The sequence below is a fragment of the Paramacrobiotus metropolitanus genome, unplaced genomic scaffold, assembly GCF_019649055.1.
Source record: "Paramacrobiotus metropolitanus isolate TYO unplaced genomic scaffold, Prichtersi_v1.0 Parri_scaffold0000052, whole genome shotgun sequence".
NCBI classification, from domain to species: Eukaryota; Metazoa; Tardigrada; class Eutardigrada; order Parachela; family Macrobiotidae; genus Paramacrobiotus; species Paramacrobiotus metropolitanus.
Window position 1 is genome coordinate 692,622 of NW_026570272.1, and position 13,042 is coordinate 705,663.

At 40.9% G+C, this 13,042-nt stretch overlaps 2 protein-coding genes across 2 annotated transcripts; both read right to left on the minus strand.

Moving 5' to 3' along the window:
* Positions 1 to 2,969: 2,969 nt before the first annotated feature.
* LOC129592483 (histamine H1 receptor-like) lies at positions 2,970 to 4,420 on the minus strand. The gene is made up of 3 exons (XM_055488529.1): positions 3,743 to 4,420; positions 3,138 to 3,452; positions 2,970 to 3,049 (listed from the first exon to the last, which is right to left on the minus strand). Exons 1-3 carry the CDS (start codon positions 4,296 to 4,298, stop codon positions 3,000 to 3,002), a joined length of 921 nt encoding a protein of 306 aa, XP_055344504.1. The 5' UTR covers positions 4,299 to 4,420; the 3' UTR covers positions 2,970 to 2,999.
* A 1,947-nt stretch (positions 4,421 to 6,367) lies between these two features.
* On the minus strand, positions 6,368 to 10,536 carry LOC129592468 (gonadotropin-releasing hormone receptor-like). The gene is made up of 7 exons (XM_055488513.1): positions 10,096 to 10,536; positions 9,439 to 9,572; positions 8,606 to 8,765; positions 7,929 to 8,142; positions 7,262 to 7,450; positions 7,013 to 7,093; positions 6,368 to 6,746 (listed from the first exon to the last, which is right to left on the minus strand). The coding sequence occupies exons 1-7, from the start codon at positions 10,441 to 10,443 to the stop codon at positions 6,604 to 6,606; spliced, it is 1,269 nt and encodes a 422-aa protein (XP_055344488.1). The 5' UTR covers positions 10,444 to 10,536; the 3' UTR covers positions 6,368 to 6,603.
* Between the last annotated feature and the right edge of the window lie 2,506 nt (positions 10,537 to 13,042).

The following is a 13,042-nucleotide window of genomic DNA, read 5'->3' on the forward strand; positions in this document are numbered from 1 at the left end:
TTACGGGACATCATGCAGCCAACGCAGAAATTTTCGCTATATATACGCAATCTTAAATTTAAAATGTACGTGATTTTGAAAAAAAAACAGAATGTTTATTCCTGACGTGAATTTTCGAGTAGCAGGCATTGCCAGGCAACACAAGAGAGCTATCGCCGCACTCATCGAAAACGGCTATGCATTCTGCAATAGTGTCAGGTGCAACTCCACAGAGTCGTTGCCAGGCATGATGCCCTTGCTCCCTGATTGCTTGTGGGACATCCGCTCGATGCCGGATAGCACCGGACATTCGGCAAACAGTATCCATGGGTCCGGTAGACCGCATTTATATTTCGTTATAAGAAAGCGTTAGGGAGCCTTTTTTCGGGAGGACTAACAGTGGCACTTGGCTTTCCCGATCGTAATGTACAGGAACGACGCGATGTGGTCGTATTATAAAAGCATCTGCCGGCTCACTGGTTGCTGACACATCCGTTATTCCACAAACCACTGATAAAATGAAATTGCACGGAATAATTGGCGGCAGTAGCCTAGTTATTGATCCATACAGAATCCAGTATGGTGGTATGTCAAATACTGATTGCAAGCGTGACCGATACAACAATGAGGCGATTAATGGCTTACGGCCGGAAAGGCGTATAAATTCACTGTAATATCATCATGCTCCACGGTGGAGCATGATGATATTACAGTGAATTAAAAACTTACCCCTATCGAAAACCTTAACAAATTCTCCTTTCATTCCGTCAGAATCGCTGTGTTATCTATTCAGGCGCTTTCTGAAATTAGCAGTTTGTGCATTTGTAAAACTCGTGCTTTTGCTTTCTCTATGGGTGTTCCTTGTTTTGGTTATACGAGGTATATTGACTCATTTAACTGGTTCTCACAAATATGGCTTAGTGCAATGCCGACATTCAGTGCGGTTCATGGTGTCTCATTTTGACAAGTTGAGAATCAGCGCATGATTGCTGCGGTGGTTTTTTAAACTCGGAAAATCTCTGAGGACTGAGGGCATTTTCAAACGTGGCTACAGAGGTAAAGAGACTGCGTCCATTACAGGTTGCTCTTTACAATTTAAAGAACATGGTTATCCGTGATCATCCGTCCGGCAGTCATGCTTGAATTTAGTCTGTAATTACTGTCGTTGAAGCCGTGCGAAGGCGTCAGGGGTGACTATCGTATCCGCATCCCCAGGTAAGCGTAAAAGTACCTTCTTTCGGTGCGCAGCGTTGTGTTGGAGCAGTTGGACTGACAATGATGCAAGAATGATGGCAGCATGACGATTCTACAAGTTTGTAGTCGTGCACTCGTCAAACGTCAGGACTCGTCAAACGTCCTACAGGGTGAACAATTTTATAGGAATCCTATTGTCACAGGAAGGTCACCCATTCAGATTAACAGATAAATGTGAAAGTGGGAGAACAAGAGCTTCCTACAAAAAAAAAGTTTATTGCCCAAAGTGAAAAAATACAAAAATAAGGAAAAAATACAAATATAATACATCATTTTTTAAGCAGCGACTATCTATCCAAATACAACGTGGAAATGCAATACGTGTAATGGGAACAATTCCCTGACCAGGATAGCATAGAGGAAGTGTTTCTGTTATAAATTTTGTTATTGGTACTTAGTTTTTATCTGGAATATGATACTTATTAAAGGTGAAAAGCAAAAATAAGGGACAAAAGAAGGCACGAACTGACCATTTCCACAGGAAATGCATGAATTCTACATCAGCATAGGGCGGCTGCTCCATACAACCCCTAGCATGACACTGTCTTTTGCTAGCAGCTTTGTCCATCTAAACACTGTGTTGATAATTAGTTCCATCTTAGTCAACATCCTCTTTGCGTTAATAACTGATTCCATCTTGGTCGTCATAATTTGCACATTTTGTTCCGCGGATAATGCGGTTGAATATTTTCGTTAAAGCTGTGGAGCAGCACTGCGGTGCCAAGGAAAAATAAACACCGAAAACAGTGAACATTAATGCATCAGCAGCAGTTGGGTAGCCACTAAGCTTGGTTCCTGCGCGACAACGCAACGTACCTTAAGGCAGCTATCGTGAGTTCTGTGAATTTCGTTTACCGCAAGTGTACCACATGAATCAGATTCATGTCCGTGGCATGGTGATATTTGGGGCGGATTTGTTATTATTCTACTGCACTGCGCTGTTGGCGGCGGTGGTAGTTTATCTCAAGATCGATGAGAGCCTACGAAAGCATGAAGCGGTGATTTGTGTATCCCTCACGGGCCTCACCTCAGTACAGTGGAAGGTGGCGAGTTCTCAAGGGTGTCGACGAAACGGCATAAGGATGAACAAGAGCAACAGAGCGTCGTTCTCCTCACCACTACCAACAGTATAACTAGCGGCAGCAATCACAGCTGTGCGTGCAACGGGACCGATGCAAAATTTCAGCGCAGACAAAGCAGAGCTATAGCCTGGTTGCCATTTCGTGGTTTGCTGATATACTGTACAACATTTTTGCGGCGACAAATTTTCATAGTAAATGAAAGAAGTTAAATTAAATTAAAGCTTTTGTTGCACTATGCGCACTCTCGGAATGTCATTGCACTTTATGAAAGGTGCAAGTGAAAGTCCAGTGTGACTCGAAACAAGACTGAGCCAAATATGAATTCTTAAAAGTTATTTTTAACAAACGCCTCTACTTGTTCTTGTTATGGTGGTACATGTGATATCATGTAGGTATTATAATCATATATTTGCTCAAAAATTTAACCTGCTTAAAGCAACAAATTAAAAACACCGAGGCTCCTTTTCGCTTACGGGTTTACTGAGTGCCAAACGACCACGTAGAAAATGCTATCGCCATACCAGTTGCTCACTTTCTCCATTTCTAAGCTGAGGAAGCTGTTTAGCAAAAATTATTACCATTTGTATAGAAATACCTGGAATCAATTTCCTCTGATTTAATCTTATAAATGTTTTCATGCTAACGCTGAGATTTTTACCTAGAAGATGCCTGCAGTAAAAGTAATTATAGCCTACGATCGGTCCAGTGAGGCTCTTCGGCCGGTGCGACGCAAGCTAAAAATAAACACTAAGGGATCAAAAAGAGACTGGGTTGCGTACAAAGATGCACAAATTTCAAGAATAATATTCGGAGGTTTCGTACTAAAATGCCACATAAAGACGCATGTCTGTATGGGCAACCAGCACACAACGACGGTAAAGCAGGTCAGTGTCAGCACAAGAAACGGCTTTACTTTGTCCTTGGCTGCGCGGTTCCTTTCCGGGTTAGGCGGGCAGTGGACAACCGCGCTTTTTTTGGCAGGACCAGAGACTGCGATCGCCGCAACCGCTCCCGGCTTTCGTGCTTTTCTGTTACACCATCGTTTGCTGGTCAGGAATAAGTAGATCACAACAATGATTATTAATGGGATATGGCGGTAGATGATGTTTTCTGCGCGATTCCAATCCAACATGCTGCCTGCATACAGATGGTAAGATTACTCAGAATCTTCTTTACGAAAATATCGCTTATTTAGTTTCTTATGAATTTGTGAGGAGGGTGTTTTAGATGCGCTTTACATGTAGCAAAGTGGAATTAGTGATAACAGCACATTTCCAGGAGTATGGCATCAAAGATCACCGGTGTTAAGGGAACAGCTGATACTGCTTTCAGGTGCATAATACTACAAAGTATTAAGTATAATAACCTTGTTAAGTAGTTTGTGTAGCGTAAGCCGCATAAAAATTTTAAGTAAAATTAGAACGAACCATAGAAAAGTCGGCATTGAGGATTCAGGACAGGCTGGTAATGCTGCACCACTTCAACGACAAATCCCGCCAGCCCCAGCGTGTGCGGCCAACAGAAAGCTGCAAAACACATCCAGGCCGCCACAGCCTTATTGTGCCGGTTGCGGTACGATATAGGGTATTTGATAGCCCACCAACGATTTATCGCAATCAAGACGTGAAGTGAAACGGTGACAGCAGAAAACACTTTACTGATGTACAAACTGAAGATGCATAACGGACTTCCCAGTGTCCAGTACCCCATCCAGTCCCGAAGAATGGAAAGTGGCCAGGTGGTGAATAGAAATACCAAGTTGCCAATATACAAGGCTAACAAATACGTAGTGAAAGGCGTAATATACTTGGGACGGAGGATGTGGTAGATGACGACACCGGCATTCAGCCCAACCGATGCAGCGGTCAAAATCAACTTAATCCAGTTGGCTGCGCTTGACTGAAGAGTAACTGCGAGCTTGGGGTTGTAAAGGGGCATGGATAAATTAATAGAAGCATTAGCGCTGAGGTTTTGCACTTCCATATTTTTTTATATCCTCAATTAAATGAGTCAGGATAATCAAAAGATCTGAAAATTGATATCATTTGATATCATTGATATCAATATCCACCAAAACGTAAATACGGGCTGGAGGTAAAAGCAGCCAGTTGGTATAACATTTAAATAATAATGTCGAAATAGCAGTTAGCAGAACTACCATATATATTATAATTATATGTCAAATATCCTTAAGGCTTAGGTAATTGTGCTCATCGGCGAAAACCCGTCATTTCGTCAAACTATACCGGTTTTATTTGAAAGTGCTTGGAAGAAATTGCCATAAACCTTAATAACAGGATGTACCACTTCCCTTGCTGGGTTCATAAAATGATTAAATAATTGCTGTATTGGCGGTTGCGTATATGACGGTTTAAACGTATATGTTTGCCATTTCCTGCGGACGTAAGCGGAAAGCTGCGTTCATTATTCGTGTTAACTTAGAAAGACGGATGTCAAATTAATTCAAACTTAACCTTTCTGGATGTCGTGGCAGTTTCTCTCTGTGCTTTTTGTTCATATAGATTTGATTAGTCAAGTCACTAAGCACGAACACAATTAAATGAGTATATATTTCTGTATTTCCAGCATGTCTACTCGGAAAGTGCCGATGACTAATTATTTGCTACTTCGAAAACGGGTCATAACTGACGCCAACACATTAAGCAAAACAGGATGGTCGTCAAGGGTTTATTTGTAACGATAAGTTGGCAACCGAATGTATACTCTAGAAAATCGTCGTTGGCTTGCGTTTCAACTTTGTAAAATTACTTACCAAAGAAAGTTATATTGAAAAGATTCCCTCCTCGCTCCAAGGGTCGTTCTTATTCCAGGAAAGGTGGAAAAATTTCATCGTTTAATGCTTCATTACATAGGTATCTGTATTTATGTCTGTTGGTGTAAATACGATTCTTATAATAATTGTTAATATTAATGAGTGTACTCGTACTGTTTTCATATGAAATCATACGATGTTGCTCATGTGTACACCCAGCAGGGCCAGCACTCTAACTTTCACCAACCCTTGATGGAGAAGATGTTATACAGAAATAAATCAGTCTGACTGTTTTACTGAGTACGTATATGAACAAATGCTTCACAATGTTACAATGGACAGATTTACCCTTCGTAAAAGCAGACTACTGAAGCCATTTAATTCTATCAATAATTGTTGATGAGTTTTTACTGGTTTTTAACAAACTTTAAAATTAATGCGCAATTTTTTGTTTGGAATACCTAACAAAAGAGCGTTGATTAAAGCCTTGAACTGACACACATCGCATAAAACTATGTCACCGATTAATTTTAAGCTGAATCGCACCCAAATCGCTTATTCCTTACCACGCATAATCAGCGTTGCGAAATAGTAGTGGCGAGTGACGAGTTGCCGTTTTGCTCCTAATGTACAAACGTAACGCCAGTGCGTTTGCAAAGTAATCGACAAGTCACGAAACAATTTAATACGAGGATTTTGGTAAAATTCGTGAAAAAGACTGTGCCTAAAACTGGCATTGAAAATGCACTTTTGCTAACGTTTATATGTTCGTCTCTGTAAAGGTGAGTTAACTATACGGTCATAAACGTGGTAAACCATCGTGACACTTGTGTTTTCTTTTATTACATTTACTTTATTTACATTTCTTACATTCAGACTTGCCGCAGATTTGACAGAGCCATTTCATTCGCATCCAGCTTGACTCCATTCAAACTCTGGACGGCAGTATTATCTTGCACGTTATATACTGAACGCATGTGGTATTACTGAACGCCGTTCTGGCGTTCCATCGTAACGTCTTCGTTCAGTAATGAATTAGTTATTAATATGCCAGCACGGCTGAATAAAATCAAAACGAATTGTCAAAACTGTTGCAGCCTCTCTGACGTATCGGATTACAAAGAGCTGGTGATATCCAAAGGGTCACTTCACGAACCGAGATTGATTTCATGGAGTATTCGGCAGCATTTGCCGAATGCCATATCAATCTCGTTCCAGGAAGTGAGACTTTGGCTAGCGCCAGCTCCTATGCAAATGAATGGTTAAGCATATTGTATCCACATCCCAGATAATTTTTTGTTGAGTGGTAGAACAGCAATTTTCGTTCTAATAAGGAGGCATTAAAAAACAAAAGAAATCGAGTTTTTCGAGAGAATGATCAAAATTCTTTTCTATAGTAGTAATCTTCTGTAGCCATTGCACATTTGTGCTAGAGAAAGCTTTTCCTCGTACAATAAGCGTCTTATCTACAGAGCATGGCAGAAGAGACACCAACACCAAAATGAATTATTCAGATTACATTTCATGCTCTCGAAAGAAAATGGACGCGAATACAGAAGGTCGCCTAGCTGTGAATTGCCACTGTTGTTGCCATGTGGAGTGACGTGTCAGCAGGAATCCACCAAAAATAATCGGGTTGATCACCGAAAAACTCATTCCTAAATGGATCAAAATTCAATATATAAAGCTGCAACAATATTTCTTCGCTCAGCTAATCTTTTTACTGTATTTTAAAAGCCAAAAGCAAAACAATCCACACAGAAAGTAACAACGGTATCTCGTTAATTTTTTCTTGTCTGCTAATATTATATCTATATTATTTTGATGTTTTGGTATATACTCTTCTCTCATTTTACATCTGTCTGATCTCCTATCTGCTTTACATTTTGTTAAATCTCTTTGGCTGCATAATAGTAGCGCTTACCCAAGCAAAAAATGATAGTCATCGTCTTAGTGGAAATAGTCCAGTGGAATAAGTATCCCAGCATTCCGGTGTAGTACGGCGCTACAACGCACGAAGGGAATATCAGACATCTGATTAATTAGAAATTCAAGGAATATTACAGGAAACATGTTCGTGCCACGACTGCTTGCTGTACTGTACTGTACTGTACTGTACGATGTGCTGTACTATACATATTTTCGTGCCCAGGCGCATACTATTTACACTTACCCCAGCAAATAACAAAGCTAGCAGCCGTAATGAAAGTCATCCACAAAGATATTTGCCGGGTTTTCCGGTACATCCGTTTACCGTGGCCCGTATTAGCGTGGCATAGTATCGCGGTATTTTGCATACTGGGCATGGAAATGCTGATTTCTTCTGGGTGGCACATACACAATCGCACATTCGTGGCAGAATCTGTGCATAAAATTCTCAAAGTACATGTAGAAAGGCAGTAATAAGGGTCGAAATCGAAATTAACTTATCAGCCATTGTCAGGTGCAACGGACGCCAAAATTTCATTTATACTGCCTAAATTAAGATACCGCGGTCAAATCACACGCGTCAGCGTTTAGCACACAAACTTCCGGCTGACCACCCGCCTAATCTTGAATCTCTTGCAACCGGCATTTTTCGGAATTGCGATGTAGTTGCACTACATATTGTATATTGCAGTCTAATATTTATAAATTATAGGAGGTAAATAATTAATGCCAGATGATGGTAATTGGTAACATAATGGTAATATCGCATATACGTATTTATTAGTGCTTCAAATTTTATGGCCCCGAGTAAGTAGTTCAAACTTTATGGCCTTAGCGCCGGTTATTAGCGTTTCCCCGAACTGCAACCGGAAATATTCTGGGTTGTTTACTTCCTACAGTTTAACGCCTACCAGGACTTCCAGCCGCAATCCGGGCTTCCTGTGTGATGGCAATGGAAATGACCAAATAACAGATAACAATAATACACAACGGAATCAAGCACATGATGATGAGAGTTGCTAGGGTGTAGGCGAGCTCTTGATCGGCACTGGAGTAAAAGCCATGCGTAACGCACTGATAGAATTTTGCGCAAATTGGAGCGCGATCCGTATGGAAAATCACTGCCTGCAGAAATACTGTTTCAATGCCAATGTAGAACGTCTTCGTAATTATTTTAAATAGATTTTAATAATGGCTGAGTACTTTCATGCCACAACATAAACATCCTCTGGACATTTAACGTAAAATCCTAAATCTAGACATCATAAATTGCGTCATTCGAATTGCCGATTTCTGAAATTTAATCAAAGGATGTATGCGCAACTTTGCGCATTTGATTATGGAACAGATTCTCTTAATGTTATCTAAATATCATATAGTATTTGCATGTGAATTTGTGTACCTTTAATATATTACATAAATTATAAGAGATATTATTTATTTTATTTTCCGTGGACAGTTCGCAAAAATTCTGTGGCTGATAAGGGCATTCTTTAATGCAAAAATATTAAAAAATGATTAGTTTTTGTGTATACAATAAAAATAACCTTTCTGACGCCTTTTCTCACTGCTGATTAAATTATTGTACCTGCGGCACACTGCACATCGAAGACACCAGCCAGGCGAATCCGGTGATAACTTTCACACGGGATTGACTTTCCGACTTACTGGATTTACTCAGTGGAAAGGTCACAGTAATGCAGGTCTCGATGCTCATTCCGGTGAGGATTAAGGTGGTGGCGTATAAACTGGAACAGTATTACATTCACGTTAAGGCACGTGATTCCGATGCATCGGACCAAGCGCGTGTACGTTCTAGCGAACTTTCATTTTCGCGCAAAACCAAAAACATTTTTTGGACGTTTTATGATACTGGATATTACTTATTGATTTAATTTTATTTGATTGATTTGTGTACACTGCCATGAAAACCATTTATGCGCCACACATTCGGTTTGGGTAGTTATGAGCGAAATGAAATTCCAGTTAATCAATACATCTGCACGTCAAGTTGCGAGTAAATGAAAAGCACGTTAATTGATGGATATTGGCATGGAGCGTGAGGGCTGCAGGCGGTAATCAGTCAATCCGAACTGTTACCACCACCAACGCAGTTAACACGGGACCAGCGCGCACAATAGCTCGCACTATCTTTTAATCTTCTCCAATATATCGTGTGCATGTAATTTCTGCGAATTCTCGCCGAGCCTTAAAAAGGCCGAGCCTTCCAAGTGGGCCCAGAGCGTGCGCCACGGCTCACAGGTGGATTCATTTACAAGGTACATAGCGCGCCTAATCGTTACATCCTGCCAGCTACATAAAAATATGCACGACACGGAAGTCGACATTAACACAGCAGTATGTAGGCCGATGAAGAGAATGGCAAAGTAAAATCAATGGTGAGATAGTTACAAAGCCCACCTGAACATCTGGCAGAATTTGATGACGCGGCAGAGAAGATCCCCACCCATCCACTGCACGGTGATGTTCCAGATCCCGTCGGCCAGTAAACAGAACACCGATACCATCAAATTAGCCACGAACAGTTGCAGTAACTGGAAATTGGAAATACTGTACCAAATTACTTCGCTGCAGCGTATAGGTAAATGCCGTTAGCTAGCTCTTAGCGTAAGTTTTTTCACGGAGATATAACTCACAATATGTAAAACAGCCGACAGCACAAATAAGCACCAAAAACATATATTAAATTTTGTCGTTTCAGTCGGAATGTGCTACCGTTAACAGCATCAAAGGTCAGGCGAGGCGGTAATGGTAAAGATTATTAAGTTTCGTAAGCAGATTTAACAACTGAATCTCTTAATTAGTTTTTACAAGTACGGGCTCGCCTGACCTCTGATATAATCAAAATTGTGCAACCTGGGGGGGGGCTCGTGCTCGTCATTACCCAGGAGAGTGAAACCAGTGCAGCGTATGTTATGGTTTGCTATTAAGCTTCACATTACGCTAGTGTTTTCCGCCGACGCGCCATTTTTTTGCAGGTAAGTACAAAAGTGTCTCAGCTGTTAAAAACCTGGTTTTAATTTTTCTAATGTGTAGAACGATCTGTTGCTTCCTTACCAAGATGCTCAGTGTCGAATGACGATATATGGCACTCTTCAGCAGGAGCGCAATCATGCTGGCATTGAGCACCACACCGAAACCAGCCAGAACGAGCAGAATGCTGATGTAGTGGTATCTCTGGGTCAAGTAGCCGGGATCACTCCGGTTGAGAAACATCAGAACATCCGCCGAACTATTTCTCGTGCAATTTAAACGGGCATAAAAAGCGGCGTCTCCTTCCGCATAATCCATGACCGATCGCACCACCAGTGCAAAAGTCAAATTACCAAAGACGGTGTATAACGGAGTCTCCTTGAAAAACGAAAGAAAACTTCCAGATGCTAGGTAGGCACTGGCTTTCTGCATGCCATAGAAAATCGTGAGCGTCTCAATTAAGCGCGCTTCGGTGCGGTCTGAGAGATATCGCTAGGCTAAGGATGCACAGGCAAGGAATGGTGTGTTTGCTACCTAAGAGCCATAGGAAGATTAAGTCTGCTACGCTGGCTGCTTGGATTGAAGTGCGCCTTTGCGTGTTGCTGCAAATCAGAAATTAATACAAGGAGTGTTGCTGGATGTAACAGCCTGTCTGGAGCAATGCATCGACTCCTCTGCGTCACGTATAGGCGTATACCATCTCGTTGTATTAATATCGGCCAACTGGCTGGCACCAACCAGCCCACCCAGTACTCCGCCCATTCTCAATCTAATGTATAGGGGCAAAACCCTTCCCGAAATTTTAAAAATATTTCAAGGTAGACTAGTACATATCTTTAAGAAAAGCGATGTCAAAGCAATACCGTACTCAAAGGACTTTATTGCCATGCATACGAATATATATGGCATCATACACAATTTAATTGTATGTATGCATGTCAACAAAGCCCCATCATTACGGTATTGGTCAAGCCTATGGAATCGCAACCTGAGTGCAACAAACCGGTCGCTGTAATCTATAGTGGAATTTTGTGCATTTCGAAACATAAATAACCAAACCATCTTTAATAATGCGCAAATGTTCAGTTGTTAATTAGCTTCTGGCGTTCTGTAACATCCCATTTCGTGAAAACGCTACAAACCCTTTTCAAAATGGAAAAAAGTAGGCCGTTGTTATACTATCCCGTCCTGTTTTGCTGATCTTAAAGTTTTTTAGACGTTGCAACGCTGGTTTTGAAATCAATATTTTCATTAATTTTAAGCTCTGCAGATGGCTGTGTCCGTAGTACGCCACACGAGAACTGTTCGTCCCGACTAGAGTACAGATAGTGCTGCGCAAATGACAAAAGTATAACCGAAGATGCGTAAATGAATTAACGCATAAGACTTAACTGGAACCACAACACTTTGCGTTGGTATTGTTGCTTGGAAAATGGAGACTTCTACCAATAACAACCAGCCAAAATAATGTTGGTATAAATCTCTCACAGAATTTTATTTCGGGTATTTCTGGAACGAAGCACTAAGCAAAGAAGAATTTAATATTTTCTAGAATATGGGCCCCCTGGAAGGGGGGGGGGCTTTTAAAAAAATAGCTTTCGTTCGTTGGTAATTTTAAAAAGTTGACATGCAAACTAGCAACCATTTTCCAGGCATTCTGCTGTCGCTACAAATAAATCCGTGACGACATACTGCTCTCGTTTATTTACTGGCAGCCGTGATGATCCGTTTTCGCCGTAGTGAACAATCAGCCACCGGCGCTTTCCGAGCAGGGATGAAGGAAGTAAATACACGGAACACAATCAACACATTTAATGTGTTTGTGCTTGTTGACTAATAAAATTAGTGTGAAACAATAGCACAGAGAGAAAATGACACGACATCTCGAAAGGTTAAGCGTGAATTAATCCAACGTTCGTGTTTGCATTCTACCCTAAAAGGATAATATCCACAAGAAGCTGTCCGTCCACGTCCACAGGGAACAGCCAGCTGCAAATAATTGCATACCTAACTGCCAATACAACAATTATTAAAACATCCTTTAAACCCAAAGGCGGAAGTGGTAATATCCTGTTATTCAGACTAATGCAATTTCCAAAGCATTTCCGGATCCTGCATAACCGGCATGGTTCTTCGAAATGACTGAAATTCACCGATGAATGAGGTGAACTAGAGACATACGACAAACCGCTATAAAGCAGTTCTGCTAACTGCTGTACCGATCTTCCCGATGATTTTACCTCATAAAGTTTTAAGGTTCACTGGACAATAAACACCAACCAAATTTTACAGCTGTTGATGCTTTCAGAGCTTTGCTTTGAGATCTGCTTCAGAGAAAATATATTATGGTGCTATTTTACCATTTTAAAAAGCTAATTACTGTTTTTTATCAGCAGCAAAAAGCGAAAAAATTCACAAAAACAGCACCGGGTATCTTATTGATGTACCTATTAATGTACGGCATATTCTTTACTGTACGGCATATAATACAGTCGATGTTTTGTTCATGAGTGCTTTTGCCTTATTTGAACTTTCTTATTCTGTTATCTATGTATTTTAAAGTGTCCAAAATTGTTTTCGTCTGCATAAAAGTGGCGTTTATCCAGACAAAAAATGATAGTCATCGTGCTACTGGAAATAGTGCACTGGAACAGGTAACCCAGCTTTCCCGCATAATACGGCACCACAACGCACGAGTGCAGTATCAGAGAGGTTGTCGTTAACGGGTTTAATTACATAATTTCAAGTGAGATATTACAGGGAACACTTACCCAGCCAAAGGAGAAGTTTAATTAAGTCATTACACCGTAGACGAAGTATCTAATTGTTTGATTTTATATATACTCGCATTTTTCGCACTCTAGGCTACTACTTAAACTCATCCCAGCTGTGGTGAGTTTAAGTAGTAGCCTTTGTTATTTGCTGCAGCAGTTAACAAAGCTGGCAGCCGTAATAAAAGTCATCCACAAGGATAGGCGTCGGGTTTACCGGTACAGCCATTTACTATGACCCGTACTACCGGGACACAGCA

Excerpts from the sequence above, each read along its gene's own strand:
- LOC129592483 (XM_055488529.1), bottom strand. The coding sequence starts at position 4,298 with ATGGAAGTGCAAAACCTCAGCGCTAATGCTTCTATTAATTTATCCATG. Across the intron at positions 3,453-3,742 it reads TCAATGCCGACTTTTCTATG|GCAGCATGTTGGATTGGAAT; the intron begins GTTCGTTCTAAT and ends ATCTGTATGCAG. Across the intron at positions 3,050-3,137 it reads CGTCTTTATGTGGCATTTTA|CTTGCGTCGCACCGGCCGAA; the intron begins GTACGAAACCTC and ends GTTTATTTTTAG.
- LOC129592468 (XM_055488513.1), bottom strand. The coding sequence starts at position 10,443 with ATGCAGAAAGCCAGTGCCTACCTAGCATCTGGAAGTTTTCTTTCGTTT. Across the intron at positions 9,573-10,095 it reads ATTCGACACTGAGCATCTTG|TTACTGCAACTGTTCGTGGC; the intron begins GTAAGGAAGCAA and ends TCCAATTTCCAG. Across the intron at positions 7,451-7,928 it reads GATTGCGGCTGGAAGTCCTG|ATTCTGCCACGAATGTGCGA; the intron begins GTAGGCGTTAAA and ends TTTTATGCACAG.